Source organism: Myotis daubentonii, chromosome 2 (assembly GCF_963259705.1).
Source record: "Myotis daubentonii chromosome 2, mMyoDau2.1, whole genome shotgun sequence".
NCBI classification, from domain to species: domain Eukaryota; kingdom Metazoa; phylum Chordata; class Mammalia; order Chiroptera; family Vespertilionidae; genus Myotis; species Myotis daubentonii.
In genome coordinates this window covers 188514252-188540492 of record NC_081841.1, presented here as the reverse complement: position 1 = coordinate 188540492, position 26241 = coordinate 188514252, and the positions used below count along the sequence as shown (strand labels likewise).

Here is a 26241-nt window from a genome sequence, read left to right as displayed (position 1 = left end):
GTTACCTTCTGTGTGTGTACTGAGAATTGCATGTGGAAAAATGTATATAACTTTCTTAGAGCAGAGTATAAAATTGCTAAATACTAGCTATCATTCTTACTGTTATTGTCAAGTATTTGTAATCCGTTAGTGTGCATTAAACTGTAAAACATTCACTTGTCTGGTGTACATAACTGACAGAAATCTCACCGGAATATTATTAACCCTAGAAACAGGTACACAGAAGCCACTGGTGCCAAGAGTCTGGGAAATCCCCGAAACACCGAGATCTCTGCTGTAGATGGTTACTTTTGCCATTATTTTATTTGAGTTTATGTTCAGCTTACTTCCTTATATTAGAAAAATACATTTTTTTCAACATCTATTTTCCTAAATATCAACAAAAATAAAGAGATAAATGAAGCCGTAATCATTTCACATTTTATGAAATTAAATAAATAAGAAGAAATGTTCATGTGGATCACACAGTATCTCAAAGGTCCAATTTGTGGTTCTGATGAGTTTCCTTCCTGTAGCATCACAGCATGCTATGGCTGACCTAGGCTGGGTGTTTCCGGGCTTTCGGAGGATGAGATATTTAATGCATTTGGTGTGAGTCATAAATGTAAATATTCTCTGCTACTAGTTCTGTGCTTCTGGATCTGCGGGGCTGTCGTCGAGGACTCAGCGCCATCTAGTGTCCTTTAGAAACATAGCCGGGGGAATGCATGCTGGGAGAGCGGAGTCACCAGGCACACTGCAGTAAATAACCATGTATGGGCACTGCCCGTGATTTCCTTCACTTTCTATATCACTGGATTTGGAAAACTTCAGGTCCTGCTCACCTCCACTGTTTTTCAAATGAGTTACATCACATCCAACGTCATATTACTTTTGTGTTCTCTTAAGGGGTTAAGCAAATACTGTTTCGCTCTATTGCAGACTTGTGTTGCTACGTTTTTATCACTTGCAGCTGATATTGGGTAAATATGTTGGTTCGAAATGAGAGTTTTCTTACGGTCCACTTAAACCACAGCATGTTCTTCATTAGAGGCAGACTGTTGTCATTCCTCCCTATTTTTGATTCTTCTCTTCTCTCTCTCTATTTTTCCAGATTGTCTACAAAGCCTGGCTGTGTTCCCAGTACTTTGAAGTCTCACAGTTAAACTGCAGAAAGACAATTCCTTGCAAGCAATACTGTTTGGAGGTTCAGACGAGGTGTCCGTTTATATTGCCCGACAATGATGAAGTCATCTACGGGGGACTCTCCAGTTTCATCTGTACAGGTACAGCGCGCGGCAGGCTTCTGTGCCCAGCCTCTCCTGGTGGTTTTGCTTCCTTACGTAATGTTGGTTTGCTTTGTTGCTTCTTTCCACTGATGTAACCTTGAAGATATGGCTGGTAGTTTTCCACGCTTCCTTCACAGAAGCCCTGCAGGGCCTTGGTTTGGAGAGGCCACATTCATCTACAGTCTACCTGTGACCACAACCATTAGCTTTGTCAAAGGATAATTCTGAGGGCAAAGTGTCAGCAATCATTAGATATGCTCCAATTTCATTTAGACTAGGTTGGGTTCTTCCTACATTGCCTTTATATTACCTAAGAACAGCTGACGTGATAAGGCTAATAAAATCATGTTTCTTCAAACTGATAACAAGTCTATATCCCAAGTCTGTTTTCTGAGAAGTGTTACCTTAAATAAATATCAAGAACATACAACAGTGTCCACCTCAGTTATCCGTGTGTCTGTGTGTGTGTGTGTGTGTGTGTATCAGAGCCACACAATAATGGCCAGATATAATTTTATCTTATATTTCCCATGACCAGTGTTTACTTCTTTAAGCAAATGATTCAGACTGGGAGAAACACCTATATCAGCATTTGATTTCTGGATACTTTATAAGAATTGCATAACGTAGACAGAATAAGATGCCAAGGATAAGCGTAATCGCTGTGTTCTGAAATCAGTGGTGAGGGACAGGGGAGAACAAGACAGCCTGCCTGGTGTGTGACTTGTAGAGCTTTGCCCTGGGTCCTCTTAGTCAGACGGTGCTGGGCATCATCCTTGTAACTAGATGGTTAGATTGCAGCTTGCTTCGTTTTCAAGTTTTAGGAATAAAACACACTATCATAGGTATCGAGAAACATGAAATCCCTCTTTTTACACCAGACTTTATGTAACCCCTCTAAGACAGAGCAACAAATTGAAATGCTCAACATGATAACTTATTTCTATATCAATATTTATGTGCCTATCTATTAACCGTGCTAAGTGATAAGCCATCAAAAAATAGTTCACCCAAGTTCTCCAGTTAGAACCTGCTTAAACACTGGATGAGTATGTCTTATGCCACCCCATGTTGTGGGAAGAGCATGTGCGGAAAGGTTAGGAGACATGCACTTTTGACCTATTTCTGCTGTGCACTCTCTCTGAGCCACCATCTCCTCTTTAGAAAATTAGTAATAATAACAGTCTTGATGCATGTTTGCTATAAAAATTACAGATAAGGGAGAAACACAAGGTATGTTGTCAATAGGCCATAGCTATTGTACCTGAGAAAGTGATTTGTGAAATGTAAAATGATTTGCCAGAATTGTTGTTCTACTGATTTGACACTGAGATCATCTTTCATGCAGCTCCTCTCTGATGGAAGACAAAGGGAAAGCAAGGGGGGTGGGGAGAAAGAGAGAGAGAGAGAGAGAGAGAGAGAGAGAGAGAGAGAGAGAAAGGGGAAGGAGGGAGGGAGGGAAGGAGGGAGGGAGGGAGGGAGGGAGGATATTTGTATCTTCTTTCTTTGAATCTGAGCCAAAATTCACTAGGCACAGGGTGTGAATTCATTTACTTTTCCCATAAAAATTTCAATAAAGGCTCATTAAGTTAAGGCCTTCAATTCAATGATAATTTTAGGACTTTGGAGAAACTCATGGAATTTTATGTAAAGGTTGTAGGTTTGCTTATTCACGTGCAAATAGATTTTTTCCTAGTGAAGGCCAGGAGCTTTCACCAGGTTCTCAAAATAGGGTAAGGCTACAAATGAAGGCTTTGTCATCTCCTGTTTCCTGATCTTTTGTCTGTTTGTGTGAATCTGAAATGCAGGTTTGAATGTTCACTGCCTTTCCTTGTGTGCTTTCAAGGACACCAGGAAGCCAGAGAGAGATTTAATCTCTTTCTGCACAACATGAGCAGAAAGTCCACCTTATATTTTAATTGTTTTTGGATTTTGTAAAATCACCTTTCCTAGCCATAGCTACATCCCATCTTTTTTCCAAGACAGGAAAAGAGGTTTGCCATTGGGTCCAGAAGGAAATGCCATTGACATGAAAAGCTCTCAGGGAGCATCTCCTCACTGAATATGTCAGACTCTAACTCTTCTTCCACTGCAGTCAGTTGGGCTCATGTTCCTTTTGTTACTAAACTTCTCAAAAATTTACAGTGGGGCCTTGACTTACGAGTTTAATTCGTTCCGTGACGGAGCTCATAACTCAAATTACTCGTATGTCAAATCAATTTGAGACACATGATGCTGGGCTGATGTTGTGGTGTTCACTGTGACGTTCGCTGCGCCAACTAGCGGTGGGGTATCTGAAGCTGGCTCGTAACCTGAATTTTAACTTGCAACTCGTATCTCGAAAAACTCGTTAGTCGGGACACTCGTAGGTCAAGGCCCCACTGTATTTTGATAACTAGCAGCAATCACTTTCAGCCTTAGGTCTCAGGGTGAGAGTCCCCCAAACAGGACCCAGAATAGGCCCTGTCTGGGAAGAAGTTTCCCAGAGAACGTTCCCAGAGACCACTGGCTAAACCTATGAAGCCAAGTGACTGGTCACATTTCTAGGGAAACTAGTGAGGCTTTTATATTTGTTCCCAAACATTATCCCACCAGTTTTACAGATGGATACGAAGATCCAGATAACTCGCCTTTTAGATGAGTTTGGAGTGATTGTGAGTCATCTCAGATGACTTTATGCATTTTGAATGAAATGTCTTCTGTGCTCAGGAATAGTAGACAAAATATAGTAGAGAAATAAGAGTATTTTTTCCTAGTTTCCCAGTTGGCTGCACACAATCTAACGCCACCTGGGATGGTAGGCTCATAGCAAATTTTCATGTTCACAAGTAATAGCAGATGTCGGACTTCTTTCTCATTGCAAAAAGGTATAGACAGTCATTAATCACATTCTATTAAAAGGAATTCACCAAGTAGGTTGGTCTTAATCTTGCCTCCAACAATCCCTCCTTTAAAGAATTAATAAATGGTGTTATTTCCATTCTATATGATAAAAAATATAATCATTGATCACCAAGAGTTGAAATAATAGTTTCTTTCAGATTCAACATGTTTAATTATACTGATTTTCCTATCATGTGCTGGAAATTCATCCAATTCACAGCTTCCAGAAGGATAACGAACTCCTCTAAGAATCTACCTCAAGAAAGCATTCAGTAAGCATATAACTCCATACGGCTTGTTGCCAGATTTTGTCCAAGTGAGGGTCAGTTTTGCTCAAGGCGCTTCTCCAAGATGACAAATGAGTGGTGTGGTGATGACTTTTCTTAGAGGCCTCAGCCTTTTAGAGATGTGGGATTACAGGGCGCCCAGCTCTTCCGCTCCTATTGGCTTTTACTAGACACATACTGATGCTTAGGGATCTTAGCATACACAGGAGAAGTGCATCGCAACCCTGTGCATCAGTGAGCCAATTAGAAGATTCAGAGCAGACAAAGTTTCTTTAAATAACCCGGAGTTGGTTATAATTTTGGTAACAGTTATCGGATCCAATATTTAGTACATCTCTTCTTTACAATGCTTACATAACTTACCCACACCCTAAACTTGAACATTTTAAGTGTTTATGTTTTGATCATCGGCTACTTCATGTGTCTATGATCCTGTCACTCCACAACGAATGGAAAAACCTGAAGTACCTGAGAATGCATGTCTATTGCTATACAATGCCTTTGACTGAGGATGTTACAGAAGGTCATGACCAAATGTTCTACCCACAAGCCTAGATGATAAGAAGAGCCCCTTTTTGTATGTTTAACTCTGCTCTCGTTTTAAGAGAAAAAGGAAAGACGCTTTGCCTGCGATCTCTCTTGGATTTTCTTTTAAAGAATAAAGCTGACACATTGCCGAAGGAGTGTTTTAGGAATTAATTAGGGAGGAACTCTGAGGCGCTGTCAAGGGGAAACTGTCACTTACTGTCAGTCATTATTGAGCTGAGGTTTTCCAAGGTGGGCTGTGTTCGCAAACTCGGTTCGCATAATGCACTCCTAGTTTAAAAACTCGGTTCCTTATCTTTAAAGTGAGGGGGTGGAGTCGTCGGTGGATTCTGTGTTGTCAACCCATCACTGAGGTGATTATTCGGGTTCCCCTTTACACACTCCTTTCCTTGTTCTCCAGTCCCCTGGAGGAATCCTTGATTGGTTACCTGCAATAGGACCCCAACTCACTCATTCGTGGACAATAGAGACCATTATAAACTTTTGAACAATAATAGATACAGAGGCAGAGCTGCCTCAAACAGATTGTCGAGCTGCAGCGGGAAGGCCGGGGAGGGTTGGGGGGCAGGAGGTAGGGGGGTAAGAGATCAACTAAAGGACTTGTATGCATGCATATAAGCATAACCAATGGACATAAGACACTGGGTGATAGGGGAGGCTAGGGGACTGTCTAGGGCGGGGGGATAAAATGGATACATATGTAATATCCTTTGTAATACTTTAAGCAATAAAAAAAAAAAAAAAAAAAAAAAAAAAAAAAAAAAAAAAAAAAAAAAAAAGAAAGCAGAAGTGGCAGAATATCACAGGCTGTGGGTGCTATGGTAACACACATTATGAAAATTACCATTTGATTGATAGGTACAATGGAATTGGCATGATTTGCTGCTATATTTTTCATAGAAAAATTATTGAAAGAGTAAAACTTGGTCTGCTGGGGGTTACTGAAAATTGAGATAAAACATATTTTTATAATTTTATGTAAATTCGGCATTTCATTTTTTTAGCTGTGACAAGAATAAGGTTATGTTTCTGCATCTTGGGAAAATACTGTGGGCTGTATTTTACTGACAGGCCTGGTAATGATGTGCTGGAGGACGCACGCCCCCTGGTGGCTCAATATGCGCTACTGCAGAGGACCGTAAGGAGATTATTGCCTATAGGCAAGAGAAATAAGTAATCCTTTGAGAAAAAAAAAAGAGAAAATAATTTGACATGCATATTAATCAGATTAGAAAGGAAGATTTTAATGTTTGATGTCGAATAATTAACATGAGAGAGTTCACCACTATGAAAGAACATTTCCAGAATCCATCACTAGGGAGTCATGATAAATAATTTTAAAAGATAGCATAAAAGATTTTCTCACTAAAGGGGTATTTTAATAGAAAAAAACTGTTACTTGTAGATTTAAATTTGTACATCTATGCTATTTTTAATCTCTGTGTTTCCTCAGTGTGTGACTATGTTTTATTATTTTCGGAAATGAGGGGTGTTCTGCAAAAAGGTATGTGTGCTGTAACTGAAGTGTCATTTGCTGAAATGACACTTCAGCTATAGTACAATTTGAAGTCATACAAAATACTTTCATAAATAAATTAAAATTTTAATCCAAAAGAAAAATGTGAAGGGAGATAGTATGATCAGAATAAAATAAAGAGATATTTAAAGAGGTTATTTTAAAAAGTAGAATGTAGTAATTTCAAGTGTTTGGGACATCTTCACCCATTAAAATACTGAGGTTTATTCAACTTCATATATTTAGACCTGATTTCAGCCCATTCATACTCAAGATTGTCTTTCCTGATTCCATCTGCGAATGCATTCCGAACAGCTCAAGTTATGTCAGGGACATAACACAGGAGAAGAGCTCTGGGGAACAAATTAAGTTGTCTGGACGCTGCCAATAGCTATGAATTTTGGAGAAGTCACACCCAGTCGGGTTTCATTTCCTTGTCTCTACAAGTGGCTAACAGTGCTGAGCCTCTGGAATACTCAGTCCTCTAGGTTGTTGGGAGCAGAACCCTCGGTGCAATGTGAGTTTCTCTGGTCCAGCAGGCGGTGCTCGTGGAAGGACGGAGTGCCGTAGCTCCAGGGGAGAATGCAGACGCCATGCTTGCCTGTGTTGTGGTAGGAAGCCATCTGGCTTTAAGTCATCCTGAATGATCTTTGCTGCAGAGCCAGGAAGAATATGTGGCTGTTTACAAGTAATAGCAGATGTCGGACTTACCTACCCCCAGGGTTGCTGATAATGTGGACCATACCCTTCCAAGCCTGTTCACCTGGACAAACCTTGGGGGAAATCTTAACATAATTCAAGTTTTCCTTCTTCCTTTCATCTCTATACCCAATCTAGAGGAGAAATGAAAGGGATTAGACTAGGGAGAGTTGAGACAACCTGCCCGGGGCAGTTGCATGGCCTGGAGTGGGTTCAGCTCTGAAAAAATGTTTGGTGAGCTTGCTCTTTGTTCCATGGGGCCATGAAGGTCTGAGCCTGCGGCCATTTCCTGACCTGTCACCAGGAAAGTGAGCACAGAGGTAGACTGAAAAGGAAGCTGTCCTCTTTGATGCCGTCTAAGGAGGATCCTAATAACATGGGCCCACAATTGCCTGTTAACTTGCCACAGAAGCTACACTGAACTTTGTGTGAAGCACATCCCAGTGAACTGTCTAGGAATGAATGACAGCACCCTTAGCTCCAGCCAGAACTACTGAATGCTACCGGAACAGAGGAGCAATGCAGGGCACCTGGATCATGAGTTGGTTAGTCTATGCTTAGGTGGAAATTGAATCAAAATTTAGAGATCTTCTCTAGAGCAAGGGTAGGGATGAGACACACATCATGACGTCATTACGCCATTACGTCATTACGTTATTGCATAGGTTCCCCAGAACTCTACCTGCCCAGTAAGACTCAGAAGTGCTTTCAAGGGGCCTGATAGCAGTTGAAATAATAAGCCAAAGGAAGAGCTCTCATTCTGGAATGTCAATTTAAGAAGGATAAATTAGGCAAAGAGGGATTTCCAAGAACAGGTGAAAACTTATTCAATAAAGACATTTACCTACTTTTTCTACAATTAATCACTTCTGTAAAGCATTGATCCCCACCTTGTAGCTGTTTTGAACTGCTTTGGACATGGCAATTATCTCACATGGTCATAGAGTGAGTCAATTTCAGAACAAGCCCAAAGTGCAGGCCATCTAGTCTGATGTTGCTTTTATGTAGGATTAAACAGAGCCCGGTCCCCACCCACAACCTGTTAATAGATCCCCATTTCCTGGCTATTAGTCCAGTGTTTTGAATCACCAGTGGAACAGGAAATGACCAGTCAGTCCATCCTGAAATTAACCTGTAAGCAAATGTTTCCAGACTGCGGGACAGCTGGAGAAAGTCCATCAGTTGGTGAACGAGATCGACCCATAGCCTGCAGTCTGTGCAAGGCTGTTTTCAACGGTTTAACACCATGGCCTGGGGTCAGGACATCACACTGAAAATGAAAGTGACAAGTATTTTCTACCTAGAACATCTTTTTCTGGTTAAAGAAAGAAGAACTGTCTGGCTCACTATTGTCTGGAAAATGTGCTTAGCTGGCTAAATTTTTCAGTCAGCTCAGTGAATAAGTCGTTAAGATTGCATACTTACAAACATATTAGCGTGAAGGTAAGGACAAAGCACCACAGTTTCTAAATGTTCCTGTAAATAATATCTGTGAACTTAAATGACCTTCTAACTTGTGTTCAGCTATAAATGCATGTTTGTGTCCCGTGGGCAAATAATTTATGTGGCATTTTTTGATGGTTTGGCTTGAAATTACCCAAAGAGATCGTTGTTGGTACTCGTCATTTCTAATTTATCAGATAATCATAATGTCTGCTTTTTACAGGAAGAATATTAGCACATCTTCCGTGTACAGTTTTCTTCAAATTAGTAAAATTTAGAAACTCAGGTTTTATACCTGTGATGCAGTCACTGTTCAAAATAATTTTTGAAATTTCTTTAGAAATCATTTTCATATTCTACAGTATTCTCTTTGTGCTTTGGAGACATACAGCCATATATACTATATCACATATAGTTAATTTATATGTAAGCACACATAATAATTTATATACTAGAGGCCCAGTGCACGAAATTCATGTCTAAATCAGCAGTCGGACATTCCTCTCACAATCCTGGACCACAGGCTTCTAATTGCTTACCTGCCTGCCTGCCTGGTTGCCCCTAACTGCCCCCCCTTGCCGACCTGGTCACCCCTAACTGCCCCCCGCAGTCAGCCAGGTTGCCCCAACTGCCTCCCTCTGCAGGCCTGGGCACCCCTAAATGCCCCCCCTGCTGGCCTGGTTGCCCCCAACTGTACCCCCCTGCTGGCCAGGTCACCCCCAACTGCACCCCTCTGCTGGCTTGGTCACCCTTAACAGCCCCCCCTGCTGGCCTCGTTGCCCCCAGCTGTCCCCTCTGCTGGCCTGGTCGCCCCATGCAGCCTGCTCATTCAGTCATTTGATCGTCCTTCACTAACCACCCTGCCAGCCTGGTTGTAGGCAGCCATCTTGTGAGGGTGTGAGGTTTAATTTGCATATTACCTCTTTATTATATAGGATCATCAATGCAGTTGAATTTCACAAGTATTGTAGGTAATTATAACAGGACATATTTTAGATTTAAAAATTGAAAATCAGTTTTTTTTGTGTGTGATTTTTTTATGTATTTTTTATTGATTTCAGAGAGGAAGAGAGAGGGAGAGATAGAAACATCAATGATGAGAGAGAATTATTGATCAGCTGCCTCCTGCATGCCCCACACTGGGGATTGAGCCCACAACCCGGGCATGTGTCCTGACCTGGAATTGAACTGTGACCTCCTGGTTCATAGGTCAACACTCACTCACTGAGCCACACCCACTGGGCTGAAAATCAGTTTTTAAGTGTGGCTTTAAAATTAATAAAGACAGTTCAAAAAAAAAAAAAGCACAAGAAAAACAGGAGGGAATCCAATTTAAGAAGAGCAGCATAGATGGAATAAATGAGTAACCACCCCAAATGAAAGCTTGGAATTACAAAGCCCGGTTATATGAAAGTTCTAGGATGCTATTTTAAGACAACATTTTTATGCCTTTATTACCTTTTGGGTTGCATTACCTTCCAAATGTGATACATTATCCCTTCAGCGACCAATTTGTGCTGTCAAAAGGATGATCAAATCAGGCAGGGAGTCTGAGCACGCTGGCTTCACCACAGGCTCTGATTCCTCCTGGTAAGGCAGGGTCCTGGTAACCGCACTGTCAGCCCCTCCTTTGCCCAACGTGTCACTATCAGAGGGGGAAAAGCTTTATTGGGGCTGACTGGGAGCATTTGTCATGAGTCAGCCTTTCTTTGTGTATGTGGGCTTGGAAAGCCCCAGGAAGTCCAACTTCCTCCTTCCAACTTTGGAAACAAACATTGCAAAGGAAATGAAAGTAACTCCAACCACAAGGGAAATAATTGTTCTGAGATAGGATCTGTTTCTTATTGCATCATGGACTCTTCTTACGGAGATCATGCAAAAATATAGAGTCTCTTTTTGAACTATGAAGAGCCAAAGGCTGTTATCTCTGATCTCTTCTAAAGTCTGATATATGTGCATGTAAGGCAATAAATCAACATTTCTACCAACAAAATTGTATTTTAAAGGCCAGTATTTAGGAACTGGATACAAAGCCAATATAGTTCTTAATAGCTGTCTTTTCTCTTGCATGTAATGCCTGCCAATATGTTTAATAGACCTTTTAGTGACCTTTGAGCATTTATTTTAACTGTGCCCCTAACTCCCCCTCCCCTTCCCTGCTTTTCGATTTTTTAGTTTGGAAATAGAGTTGCCACCTCCATGAATAGGAGCTAAGTCATATGACACACCAATATCACTGGAACTTAAGTAACTGGTATTAATACCCTTGAAATAAATTGGATTTACTTATTTTTGAAAATCTTTTGTAATCTAATTTGGCAATACATGCACATGTCACAGAATTTGAAAGATACTAAAGAGTGAAAATGAAGCCAACTCTTTCCCCTCTCCAGCAGGCAGTTATTAGTTGGAGACTTATCACAATTTAATCAGCTCCTAACTGATGGCTGTTTTGGTGATTTCTTATCTTCAGTTATTAAATTCAGTTCGGCAGAGGTTATTTCCTACGCTCATGATGTTTTCTGGAGGATAAACAGGATATCAAGAAGTGGAAGTGGACTAGCTGGAAGAGATTTACCATGCAGCCCATTCTGGGCACGAAGAGCGTCTTTCTCTCAAAGTCCTAATGTCCTCAGGAGGGTCCCTAAGCTCCTTCATGAGGCTGGATCTGCCCCTTGTTGCTCCACCATCCCCCACCAGCCTCACCATTTCCCTTTTGGAATCCAGCACTTCAAATGCCAGCCAATGTGTTAGTTCCCTCTGCCTGGCACATGCTCCTCCCTCAAGTCTTCACCTGGCGAATCCTTCAGCACCTGGCATTCCATTAGGAAGCCTTCCCTTCCCGGATGCCCCAGCTCTGGGCTGGGAGCATCTAAGACACAGCATCCAGTGCTTCCAGCTGCTTAGCACCTGCTGTGCTGCACAGCACGTATTTACAAGGCAGCTGGCCTGTGTCCTCCATCTCACAGGGAGTTGGATTAGGGTGAGCTCTCTGCAGCTGATGGCTGCATCCTCAGTGCCCACAGAAGTGTCTGACACATAGTGCTCAATAAACAAATACGGAATGAATTAATTCATGGGTGACAGCCCAAATGAATGTGGCGGTCCTTGTTATAAGTGAGAAGCGGCCCTCCAAGGAGGCGAAGTCCAGGGAAGGCAGGGTGCAGGTGATGCCCTGCAGGGCCAACAGGTGCCTTCTGCCTGATTCCATCAGCCAGAGATATTAGTATTCACGCAAAAAAAGGTTGACAGTTAGATGCACTGTAACAAAACATCTCCCCTTTGGAGTCAATAAGAATATCAATATTGCATTTTAAAGCCATTTGTCCCTCACATTCCATCCTCCTGTCACATGAATTATATTGACTCGTGTTGAATCGAGTTCAGACCATCCTTCTGTGCCTTGCTTACTCACCTGGAATGCTGGGACTTACAAAAAAGCCCAATAAATGATGTGATATCTTACCTTATGGAATTTACATTTTAAATGGGTATCCCAAATTGAGTGTCATGGGTCGAGTGTGATCCCTATCCCCCAAATTCATACACTGACATCCTAACCCCCAGTACTCAGAATGTAATCTAATTTGAAAATTGGGTCTTTATGGAGGCAATTAAGTTAAAATGAGGTCATTAGGGTGGGTCCCAATCCAATACTGATTAATGTATATATTGATTTGCTAGGCTGCCATGACAAGATACCACGGATTGGGTGGTTTAAACAACATAAATTACTGTCTCCCAGTTCTGGAGGCCTGAAGACCAAGATTAAAGTGTTGGTAGAGTTATTTATCTGGAGGTTTCTCTCCTGTGCCTCCTTCTTGCTGTGTCTCACATGGTCTTCCCTTTGTGTGTGTGTGCCTCTGGTATCTACATGTTTGCCCAAATTTCGTCTTTCTATGTGGGCACCAATCAGATTGGACTAGGTCCACTCTAAAGACCTCATTTTCCCTCTGTTTATATGGACACCAATCAGATCGAATGAGGATCTACCCTAAATACCTCATTTTAATTTAACCATTTCTTTAAAGGCCCTCTCTCTAAATATGGTCACATTTTGAGGTACTTTAAGGAAGTTAGGGCTTCAATATATCAATTTTTTAAAAATGTATTTCTTTATTGATTTCAGAGAGGAAGGGAGAAGGAGAGAGAGATAGAAACATCAATGATGAGAGAGAATCACTGATTGGCTGCCTCCTGCACACCCCCCTCCCCTGGGGTTCGAGCCCGCAACCCAGGCATGTGCCCTTGGCCATAATAGAACCCGGGACCCTTCAGTCCACAGGCCAACGCTCTATCCACTGAGCCAAACCGGCAAGGGCTCAATATATCAATTTTAGGGCACACAATTTATCCTCCAACAATGTATTTATAAGAAGGGGAAATTTGGGCATGCAGGCACACACAGAGGGAAGATAATGTGAAGAGACACAGGGAAAAAAAAATGGCTGTTCATGAACCAACCTCACCAATGCCCTGATCTTGGACTTCCAGCCTCCAGACCATAATATCATAAATTTCTGTTGTTTAAACCACCCAGTCTGTTGTACTTTGTTACAGCAGCTCTTAGCAATGCCTAACAATTTTGGACTAAATATATTCTATTTGTGTGTTTAAGAATAGAATAATGTCTAACTCTTCTATGAAGACAAATTTCCCATACTTCAAAAGTTTTAGAGGATTAGAGGAGAGGGAGCAATAAAAAGGAATTATAAGGGCAACAAGAGAGCTCAGCCAAGAGGATTTAGACAGGATAATAATTATGTATAGTAATAATGAAGAAGAGAGCATTAACCCATACAGATCATTTTAAATTATAAAATTATTTTTCTTAATTTGATGACTCTCCTTTTGAAGACATTTAGAACCACAATCAATTTGCAATGCTGTTTTGTGTGCTGTGTCCAAGTTTGCATGGTTTAATAATTAGAAGATTTTAAAACTGAGTTGGAAAACCCTTCATCTCAGGAAACTTCAGTTAGTGAATTTTTATTTGGGAAAATCTAACCACTCTTTGTACTTTCTGCTCAATATTGCTGTGAACTTAAAACTGCTCTAAAAAAATCAAGTCTATTGAAGGGAGAGAAAGAGGTTTTTAAAAAAATCAAGCCAAAAAAGCTATATCCAGATAAATTGTCTTTTATTTGGGAATGTGTTTATCTTAATCATTTCTAGCCTACTCTTGTGGTATTAGGAGGATATACAGCCTAATAGTTTTATGAAATATGTGGATAGCTTTCAAATTCCAAGTTTTAATCCTTATAAAAGAATGCTTTATTTCTCTGTTCATTTCTATTACTTTTTTTCCACAAAGAGATAACTTTTAAAAGCATGGAGAAACTTGTATCGATAAAAACATCAGATTTATTAAACATCATGAGCTCCATCAATTAGCACTAAAAGAAGCAAATGTGAGCAGATAATGAGGAGAAACTCCATATGTAAAGTCAGGGAGTTTTAGAGCCGAAAGGGCACACATTGTTATCCAGCTCTTGTCAGCGGGCTTCACGTTGGCTCCATGGACTATTGGGCCTGGACTGCTGAGGAGAATTGGGATCTCTTGGACTGGTTCATTGGGGATGATAGATATGGTGACCACTGAAAAACTGTCTGTAGGAATGAAGTAGCAGGCGGGGCTTTCTTGACTCATATTTTTCCAACAGGATACTTAACGATTACATCTAATACATAAGAAAACTAAAGATTAGAGAAATTAGGTAGCTTCACCAAGTTCACATGAAGGCCAGCAGTAGAAGCCAACATACATCAGACTTCCGACCTAGCATAGCTTATTGGTCTTCTGTACTCTTCACAAGATTTTTTTTGTAACTGGAGTAGCCCACCTCCTCTTGTGACTTTTTCATTTCTCAAGCTTGACTCCAGAGGGTTGTAAATTCTTCCTGACTTCATTATAAAATGCCTCTATACTACAGAGAAAAGTCTAAGAATACAGATGGAGGATGTATTTAAAATTTATGTTCTGTATTCTTTCTCCTAAGTATTTTCTCTTGCATGTCCACTCACATTCAACAAAAAGTTGCTGAAGACCCCTTGCATTAGTTTTCTATTGCTGCCTGAATACATTGCCACACACTTAGTGGCTTAAAACAATACAAATGTGTGACTCACAGTTCTGTAGGCCATCGGTGGGACATGGATATCAATGGGCTGATATCAAAGTGCCCACCAGCCGTGTCCCTTCTGGAGGCTCCAGGAGAAGATCTGGTTCCTGGTCACCCAGATTGTGGGCAGAGTTATTTCTAGCCTACTCTTGTGGTATTAGAAGGATATGCAGCCTAATCGTTTTATGTAACAGTTTTATGAAATTTGTGGGTAGCTTTCAAATTCCAAGGACCTTGTTTCCTTGCTGTCCACCAAGGATATCCCCAGCTTCTGGAAGCCACACACAGTCCTTGGCTTGTGGTTGTCTTCCCCCATGTTCAAAGTCAGCAATAGAGGAACAAGTCGTTTGCTCATCACATCTCTCTTACCCAGGATTTGGCCTTCTTCTTCACTTTTTAAAAGCTCATGTGACTAGATTAGTCCCATTTCCAAAATCCAAAGTTATCTTATTATAAGTTCAGCTAATAAGCAACCTTATTTCCATCTGCATCCTTAATTCTTGTTTGTCATGATACAAGATATTCACATGCTCTGGGGATGAGAATGTGGACATCTTGGGGCCTGTCACTTTGCCTATAATATCTATTATGTGTGAGGCATTGTGCTAGATTATGGTGGTTGACACAAGATTAACCGACGTGGTTGATAACCTAAGAAACACATGTTAATCTGCAGAAATAAGTAAATGCGCGGCTGGAGGCATTGCATGTCAAGTGACAAATATAGAGGAGGAAGGACATAAATTACTATATCTTCATAAATTTTCTGGGATGTAAGTATGGAGAGTGTTGTTATTATCAGAAATCTACAGGGGTGAAAATGGAATACAGAGAAAGTATATTTTCCCAGGTTTAAACAGATTATTTTCTAAACAAAGATAAACTCCATGATGAAGATTTAATAGCCTCCAGACTACTTACTGTGTATATATGTCATGACCATTATTATTATAACTACTCCCAGCATTATTACTGGCTAGTAATTGTGAGCGATTAGTATGCACAAGACATTCAACCAAGCACTTAAGTTACATGATCTCATTAGATCTTCACAGTGTCTCTGTGAGGAGAGTGGATGAATTGGTGATGTCTCTTGCAAGTGGAAGAAACCTAACTAAAACGGACTTAAGCAAAAGAGAATTCATTGGTTCATATACAGTAATTGAAGTGTTCAGAGATAATTATCAGGATGTATTATTCATTAGAGATAGATAGATGATAGATAGATGACAGATAGATAGATAGATATGTTGACATATGTAGATATATTGACACATAGGAATACATGAGAATATTAGCTATATATATGGAACTATCTCTTTCTAATTCTAGCTCCAGCTCTAGCTTTAGCTCTTTTTCTCCTCTGAGCTCTACTTCTCTCTTTGTTAGTTGATTTTACTAGCAGCTAAATATATATATAACCTCTCAGTTTAGAGATCACCTCATTCCTAATAATTTTCATGGAAGTCTTGCCTTACAGCTGCACAGTCTTGAGCAATCCCTGTAGGAGGGGAATGGAATGTCCTGGTCGATCAGTTAGTCAGGGCCCTTCTGCATATGGAGCTGTGACACCAGCCCCACCTGCACTGCATCCAACAAGTGGGGAAGGACTATTCTCCCAAATAAAATATGGATGCTGTTCCTAAAAGGGACAATAGATGTTCCCTAAACTAATAACAGCTACCCACTATACTACTGCCCCTGTCTCCAAGGAGACCAAGTAAGCCCAAGTGAATTTCCCAGCAGGACTCTGCTGGTAAATGCCCGGTGACAGCTCAAGCAGTCTCATCTTAAATATTGGGCTTACTGTTCCTATGCCACCCAATATTTAAAGAAAAGATGCATGTCTTTGACAATCTAACCATTTTGGTCAAATACAGTAAAAACCCACAGCATGATTTCTGCTAAGTAATATTTATTGTAATTTTATATTGGTAAATATATGCTTAATCATTTTAAAAACATTTAGTATGTGCATATAAGCAAAAATAAAATAATAAGAAAAACCACAATCTACTACCAAGGGGAAATCATTTTATACCATGAGTAGTGCTTTAAATTGTTAAATATGCATCTATAGAACAATTTAATGTTTTTGTAATAATACAGCAAATAAGTATAATGTAAATTACATGTCTTACTATTTGTAAAATTTTTCATTTATATTTTTGCTATATAAAAATGTTGTATGATCTTATATGCATATTTATTTACATTCACTTCTGATTTATTTCCTTAAACTCATGGATTGGACTTAGAAGGTAAAAGGCCACATAAAACCTTTAGGCTTTTGATATTTATTGTCCAAAACTCAGAAAGTTTATAATAACAGAGATTCTCCCCAACAGTGTATTACACCACTCATTTCTCATTCCTTTCTGGACACGGGGTATTATAATGAGTATTTCTCTCTCTCTCTCTTTTTAATCTTCACCCCAGGATATGCTTATTGATTTTTAGAGAGAGGGAGAGAAAGAAACATCATGTGAAAAACATTGACCAATTGCCTCCCCTACACTCCCAGACCAGGAAATGAACCCACAACCCACTTATATGCCCTGAACCAGAATCAAACCTGCAACTTTTTGGTGCATGGAATGATGCTCCAACCAACTGAGCCACCTGGCCAAGGCTATAATGAATATTTCTCTTTCTTATAAGTAAAATATTACACATCCTTATTTTTTTCAATTCTTTAAGTACTATAGTATTAGAGCTCTTTTACATTGGTCCTTTTATTTCTCTTTTATTTACCTCTTATTGTCTAATTTTTAAATTTTTTTAAAAATATGTTTTTATTGATTTCAGAGAGGAAGGGAGAAGGAGAGAGAGGTAGAAACATCAATGATGAGATAGAATCATTGATCGGCTGCCTTTTGCACACCCACTACTGGGGATCGAGCCCATAACCAGGCATGTGCCCTTGACCAGAGTCAAACCTGGGACCATTCAGTCCACAGGCTGATACTCTATCCACTGAGCCAAACCAGCTAGGGCTAATTTTTAATTAATACATAATCTTTTCTTCCTTCCTTTCTTTCTCTCTCTGTCATTACCCATGAGCATTTTCCTTTCCCAGCATCTTTGTTTATTGTAGGAAACAGAATTTTAAAGAATGCAGTTTTACTTACATAGAGTAGAATGGTTGACATATCAAACACTGTAAATGTCAAGTGGAGGGGAGCAAGGAGCCCAACTTCTCATTCAACACATTGCTTTATATTGATTTTATTGCCTCTGGGAGACAAATATAATAAATTCTTTTATTATTCTTCATACATATTTTCTCAGTTTAATAGGTATTGCTAAATACACACACATATAAATGTAATCAGTGGAAGACAGTAGAGATCTAAACTATTGAAGGAATGACCATATTTGTCATTATAAAGAACAGATACTAGGTCACTCAAATGAGAGTTGTAACTGAGTGTTAAATTCTGTTATTTGTCCAAAAAAGAGAGAGACTAATTTCCTTGTATTTTATCTCTATCACTTTAAACTTATTCTTTGACAAATTAGCAACCATTGTTAGACTCCTTTCATTGTGTGAATACTTGAGTCTTGTTTTTTCGAAGTCACATGTAAACCAATGATACCAGAGAGCAACAGTCAGGAAGAAACACATATAAATAGCTTAAGGTGCCATTGGATAAAGCGAATCATAATTATGCCGCTCTGCTTGGTCTTGAAACTAGGAGAATAAACAATTAATATGCTGCTGCCTGAGATATTTCCTTTGGCAACTGATGTGCCAGAATCTCACTCTGTGGAAAATATGTGTGACTATAAGATACAACTTTGTTTGTAATGGAAGTATGCATTCTAATGAGTGATATATTCTTCAATAGACCTACATTCCATCCCTCAAACATCTACCTGCCAGCCATTAATGTCATTGCTTCCAATGTTTTTTCTAATTTCTTTTTTTTATATTACTTTATTTTCACTTGAATGTCCTAATTCAAATGTCAAAACTATTGGAAATCAGTTCAATTCAAATCTGACAAATAAAGGTGGCTAATCATTCTAGTTAATATTCTCTTTGTTAGATTTAATATTGACTTTAAAATATTAAGACTGACTTTCTTATCTGGTTCACAAACTGTTCTAGAATATTTTTCTTTTCATTAGAGTCAGTGTATTGCCAACTTAAGTTCTGGCATTTGTTTTGAGTAAAAACATTTTGATTCAAATCACAACTGTTTTTGTTCCCATTTAGTGTTTCAAAAACTGGTGCATCAAATTAGGAAAATGATTTTCCCTTAACTCATTGAAAAGAAAGCATATTTCTGAAGTCAGGGTCTATTTATGAGGTGTTTACATGCCTTGAAGCCATTAACATGTGTCTACATATGCATGAGTATACACAGACGTTGGGATAATTTTGTATGTATTCTGTGATTACACGGAAAGTCTGGTTTTCTCTTTAGAAAGAAAAGCAGGAAATGTTGTTTGTACTCTAAATACATTGATGGATCAAAGCATTAGCAAAACTGTCTCTTCAATCACAACTCATGGTTTGAGATACTACAGCCACAGAATTATTTACACAGTTTCCTGTTTTCAAGGATATTTCCTTTACAGACTCATAGTTACCAAGAATTTCTTAATTTAAAAAAAGACTGGGATATATACTAACCAATGACACTGATTTATGATATGTGAACCCCACTGAGCCATTTCCAGAGAAAAATAACAAAAATAAAGAGAAATAGAACATAATAGGTACTGTTCTTAACAAGGAACATAGTTTTCTTCACATGGCTTCTTAAGCGATGATGCTGAACTCACTATATGGCTCAACAGGAAGTCACAGAAACATCCCAGGAGAGAGATCCAATTTTTTCACATCCTCCTGTAATATAGATTCATATGACACACTTTCACAAATTTCTGTGAATTCTTGAATGTACTTTGTGAAATTCCTTTAAATACTATTCCTCCTTATGAGAGGAATCCAACCGGAAAAGTGAAAGCATCTTGTAACAACACTTTGTTCCTAGTGATGGAAGAGAAGGAGTTGAGCTTTTTTTATTCCTTTTGCATGTAACTTTCACCAGATCCACTTGGAGCTCCTGGTACGTGGTAGCTTATCAGAGCAGGAAGAAGGATGAGTCTTTCTGTACACCAGTACCCAGTGCTTGAACCTTGCATTGTTTTGATGCTTGGTGCAGATGCACGCAGCTGCACTCCAGTGCCTAACCTCTCTTCCAGTAATCTGTATGGCTTTCCTCCACACCACCCTATAAAGTCTTCATGAAGGCAACCACTAAAGGATTCATTAGGGAAAATTAAATGATATATTTGGTGAGTGTATATTTTCTTTGTTCGTTAACTGTTTTCTAGTTTCTTACAATACATTTTTCATAATAAAAAAAATCACTGTAAGCATTTAGGGTAAAACAACAATGTGAAATATGATATTTAACAGAATTTGCTAGTTTTCTGTTTAAACTGTATTTTCTCTGGCTGCAGACAGTCTTTGTTCCAGTAAAATCCTGGAAAACTTTAGGACCCTTTGTTGAGGAAATTCTCTGCTTAGCTTTAAGATATTTCAAATGCCCAATGTATTAATCAACTTAGTGTAGGTTTTAAAGAATGAGTGAACTCTCTGTAGAATATCTCTGCCATTTTCACGTGGGCCTTTGATGTTAAGTTTAATTAGTATCATTTTCAGTTTTTAGAGCAATCTATAGTCTATATAATGTATAGTTAGCGTTCAGCCTTTATGCAGCCACGTATTTATTTGTATGGCCTGTTCTTGAGCGTCTGTGTCACTTTTCTCTGTGATATGTGTACTTATAGTTTACCATTAGGTTAAATTGATTTGCTTTGTTATCTAATGTATTCAATCGAAACATTCTCTTATAACTCGAGGTGTTAATGGATGCATTATTCCTTTGTTCCTTCCCCTCATTAAGCAAATACTTACGTTCTTTTGGAGATAAGCAGCCTGCATGGAGTGAATAAATGACCCTTACTCTCAACAATGTCAACTAGAAGAAAAACAATATATTGTTATTAATATTAGTTAGATGTAAAAGTAATGCCAGACTTTATTCATCATATCTGATATACCTGCTCCTACACCCCTAAGGAAAAAATGAACCCTTTAAAATATATACATTAATTACTTAAAATTTTCCCTTGCTTAAAAATAATACTCTATAAATATATAAACATTCATAAGCCTAATTCTTTTTGCAGATGGTCACTATGATTTGGAAATTGTTTTCTAGTTGTTGTTTTTTTCACTTGACCTCTAATTTTATATTGTTTTACCAGCTCAATCATAAAATAACTCTAGAAAATTAGCAAATTCTCTAGAGATCACTATTTTATTATCTTTACCTTTAAAAAATAGTGAACACAATTTGGATGCCAGTGCTAATTTTGTATTTCTGTAAGTTATTTCTAAATAAATCCTAAGTTATAATTATGTGAAATCACTATTGTAGCAAATATAAAATGAAAAAAAATATTAAAGTTGAAACACTAATTTCAAAAACTGTTTCTGCAACGCTAATAATTTACAGCAAAAGAAAAATTGTCTTGATACTGAGTATGAGTGTGGCTTCTAGATCAAATCGGCAAGCTGAAACCAAAATTTTACTTCTGAACTATCTCTAAACCTATGGAAATTGAAGTAAAAACTACAAAATAAGATACATTCAAGAGGTAATGAAACCTAGAAAATGAGATGTTATTAAAACAGGCTTAAATTATATATTTAAGAAAAGGTAGATGCACCATTTAGAATACTGCCAGAATTGGCAGGAGTGGGAGAGCCTTCAGAGCAGGCTCTAAAACAGACCTCAGCAGAGGTGGGAACTGTTCTTCCAATAGGATCCTTTGATGATCTTGGTTTTGTTTATGGAGAGTTCAGAGAGAAGCAGAATGAAAACACCAGAAATTCCCAGAGGATGAAAGATTATTGGCAGAAATATGGTCATCCTCATTCCTGTATATGTAATGGTGGTGTTTGCCTACAAATACCATGATCTGCTTTCTAAAGACATTGAATGAGCTATTGAGATGGATGTGAGCGAGCCTTAATACTTTTGAGAGTCAGGGGAAGGAGCTGCAATTTGTCTAATTAAGCTCCATGCACTTATTCTAAGAAGAATTTTGCCTCCTGGTCAAACTTGAAATTGAATGTGACAAGAGTGTAAAATGTTATGTGGAAGGATCAGTATCCACTGCCTGTAAACCTGATGGGGAAAAAACAAAAAAGGAAAACAAAAGTGGAAGTGGAGGAAATGATAAACTATCAAAGCATTCCTTGAAGGAATTTCTCCAACGTGGAGGAAAACCATGGTTTCAAATTGGAAGGGTCTAGCAAAAGAAGCTACGTATAGACATATCTTTTTGAAGTTTTAGAGTACAACAGATATATGGAGTATCCAAAGAGGTTTCATAGAGGATAAAAAACGTAAGCCCTCATGAAATGAGGAGAATATGAACATCAGTGAGGTAGGCAGGATTTTGACCCCCATGCTCTCCCTTGATGTTATGCCTATAAATCTGCTACATTACATGGCAAAGGGGACTTTGCACATGGGACTAAGTTATGAATCAGCTTACCTTAAAACAGGGAGGTTATCCTGGGTCATCCAAGTGGACCCCGTATAATCACAGAACACAGAAGGGTTGGCCACGAAGATGAAGCAGATCCGAGAAATAGAATCATGGGAAGAATTCTCCCACTGTGGCTAGATTTTAAGATGGAGAAAAGGGCCATGAGCCAGGGAATTCAGGTAGCCTCTAAGAATCTCCGGTTAACAGCCAGCAAGAAAACAGAAATCTCACTTCCACAATCACATGAAACTGTATGCTGTTATTCATTATCAGCTTTAATAATCAAAGCCAATACCCTCATTTCAGCCTCAGGACACAGAGCAGAGAAACCAGTTGAACCAACCCAGGCTTCTGACCTACAGAACTTTGAGATTATTAATGGGTGCCATTTTAAGCCACTGTGTCTGTGACAATTTTTTACAGCAGCTAAAGAAAATGGATATAGATTTTGGTACTAGAAGTTGAGTGCGCTATAACAATTGTCTAGAAATATAGAAGTGCTGTGCTAGTAGGCAGTGGGGGAAGATGGAAGAATTTTGAGAGGCATGATAGAAAAAGCCCAGATTGCCTTGCATAGGATGCCAGAGGCTGTGGCTAAGGGCTCAGAAAGAAATGAGAAATGTGTTCATAGAAATTGGAAACATGATATATAGTATGAGAAAGCTTAGCAGGATTGTGTCCTGCAGTTACATGGAAAGCAGAAGTGGTTCAGTGGTGAAGTTGGCTCTATAAGCTGAGGGGATTTCCCAGCGAAATGTTTAAGGTGTTACCTGGTTTCTTCTTACTGCCTATACTAAAACACAAAAAGAGAAAGATAAATTCAGAAAACTGAAACAATAAGAATCCATGATTTGATGATTTGGAAAATTTAGTCTACCAAGGGAGCGAGAGAATTTAAAACATTGCTGCCAGGAAGGCTCGTTCTAGAGAAAACAAAACAAAACACTCAGGGTGTGGCTTTACAACCATTCTGACACCTCCGAAAGCTTGCAAGGTCAGAGTGTTCAGTTACACAAAAGGCTTCTTAGAAGATTAAAGATCCCCTCAGCCATCTGAGCAACAGCCAAAAATAGAGAAACTATTATCTAGGAAAGATCCGTGGAGGAGCTTCTTATCTAATGGAGTGAATCCCTGTGACATAGATAAGACTCTCACAAAGTTGTTGAGAATTTTAGACCAGCAACAATACTGCCAGCTTGGACTGAAAGGGACAGAGACGGGGTGAAATGAAGAAATGCTGGCTATTGGACGTCTTCCTCCCAAATGATCTGTCAAGAAACATGCCGATGAAACTACTCAGCTGCAAACATATACTACTGTTCAAAAAAAAAAAAAGAAGAAGAAGAAGAGGAAGGGTAAATCAGAGGGGGCAAAGCTTGGAGCCCAGAGGGCGGAGCTGAGAACCACAGAAAATTTTTCCCAGGGCTGGAAACCTAGTGGAGTTAGTGCAGGTGGATTTCAAATTTGATTTGGGCCCATTTTTTCTTCCATTTTTCTCCCTTTTTGAAGCAGAATATCTGTAATTATTAGTTTACACCTGTCTCACCACTGTATGTTGGGAACATAACTTGCTTTCTAGTTTCACAGATGGAAAGAAATTTTATCCCTGGATGGATTATGCCCAGATCACATCCATGCCTAATTTAGATGATTTAGATAATGAGATTTGGGGGGGATTTAAAACTGATGAGATTTAGAGATTTCTGCACTTTGAGTTGATGCTGCATTGGGGGGAGACTTTGGGGACATTGGATATGGTGAATGTGTTTTGCATGTGGCATGAATGTGAATCTTTGGGGGCCAGAGGGACTGAATAATGCCCCCTTCAAAAGATGGCCCTAGCCCAGTGATGGTGAACCTTTTGAGCTTGGTGTGTCAGCATTTTGAAAAACCCTAACTTAACTCTGGTGCCCTGTCACATATAGAAATTTTTTGATATTTGCAACCATAGTAAAACAAAGACTTATATTTTTGATATTTATTTTATATATTTAAATGCCATTTAACAAAGAAAAATCAACCAAAAAAATGAGTTCGCGTGTCACCTCTGACACGTGTGTCATAGGTTCGCCATCACTGCCCTAGCCTAATCCCCAGAACTGGTGAATGTATTACATAGCAAAAGGGGCTTTGTAGATATGATTAAGATTATAGACCTCAAGATGGGGAAATTATCTTGGATTATCTACCTTGGCCCAATCTAAATGTATGGGCCCTGAAAAACACAGAATGCAGACGAGTTAATCAGAGAGATGCCATATAAGAGACAGGAAAGATATGGCAGAAGGAGAGTTTGGAGAGACTGGAAGAATGAGGAAGATTCCATGTGTCATTGCTGCCTTTGAAGGTAGAGAAAGGGCCCATATCTAAGGAGTGGGGACAGACGAGTTCTAGAAGTAGAGAACAAACCCAGCCGACAGCATGCAAGGGAATTGGAACCTCAGTCCTACACACACAGAGAACCAAATTCTGCTAACAAACTGAGCTTTGAAGCAAATCTTCCTTATAAGCTCTAGAAAAGAACTCAGCCCTGCCAATATTGATTTTGGACTTCTGAACACAGAGCAGAGAAACCAGTCAACCCTTCTAACTTTTGGTATACAGAACGGTGATTAAATAATTTCATGTTGTTTTAAGCTGCTAAATTTGTAGTAATTTCTTACAACATCAATAAGAATTTCACACACAACACTGAATACTAAGCCACAGTGAAGTTGTGTTGCCAACGTTTTTAGAAGAAAAAGATTATGAATGTAGGATGTGATGCGGAGGAGAAATATCTTTCAAACAGAATAAAGTTTGTTGAAATTAAAGATATATACTTTGAAAGTTTACCTTCCATATATCACATCTGAAAAAACTGAACTTTTACTATAGAACAAAAAAGTAACTGAAAGAGGATAATATAGTCTTCATGTTGATGATACAGTAACAATAAATTATAAGATAACTAGTGGCCCAGTGCATGAAATTCATGCACAATTCAAATATAAAGCTACCAACATTTTCATAAATTTTATGAAAATTTAATTAGAAGAAATATTTTAATATTGCTATTTGCCCTTTCTCTATAATAGAAGTGTCAGAGATGAAAGAAAATTAGTAAAATGTATATGAAAATAATATATAAATTTATTAATAAACAATCACAAGATATAACAACAACAAAGATATGCTATAAAAACAACAAAAACATGATGTAAAAACAACACTGATACAAACAATGACTGATAAATTGATTAAGCTTATTCTAATATCTCCCTGTATACCACATTAAGAGTGAAAACATTTTCAGAGTGCTTGACTAATTTCCCTTGTGATGAAGTATTTACAACTTTAACTTTAACATCACACGCTCTTCGAACTTGAGAGAAAGCAACATATAACTGACTATGTGCGAAAACGGGTTCAGGTAGGAATATTCCTACTCTGTCTAGAGTTTGTCCTTGTGATTTATTAATAGTCATCGCAAATGCTGGCATCATGGGAAACTATCTTCAAATTAATTTAAATGGGAAGCCAGTGTCAGATGGGGACAAATCAATTCTTGGAATCAGAACAACCTCTCCTTCTGCAAGGAATGGGGTTCCCTCCTTCCTCCTGTCAGGGTCCTGGGTGCAGGTGAATGGGATTCCTGGCTGGCAGGCTGCTGACAGCAAGCTGTCCGATGGCTGATTCTGTGAGGAATGGGGCTCCCTCCTCCCTCCTATCAGGGTCCAGTTTGAAGGCTGGCCACGCCCCTGATTGTGTGAGACCCAGAGTTCCACCGCGCCCTGGCCGGGGCCCAGGTCGGGGCCCAGGTCGGGGCCTGGCGGGAGCTCCCTCCTGCCAGCAGCCTGCTGTTTGGTCGTCCATCCAGTTGTTTAGGTCACGAAGGCCCCTGGCTTTTTATATAT

The 26241-nt window shown here is 39.1% G+C and overlaps 1 protein-coding gene across 2 annotated transcripts in view; it reads left to right on the top strand.

Moving 5' to 3' along the window:
- The window catches only part of NALF1 (NALCN channel auxiliary factor 1), a 605529-nt gene that overhangs the window by 567177 nt on the left and 12111 nt on the right, over positions 1-26241 (top strand). For both annotated transcript variants that reach the window (XM_059685090.1, XM_059685091.1), the window contains exon 2: positions 1094-1265. In XM_059685090.1, coding sequence (XP_059541073.1) covers positions 1094-1265 — 172 coding nt within the window. The remainder of the gene's footprint in view (positions 1-1093; positions 1266-26241) is intronic.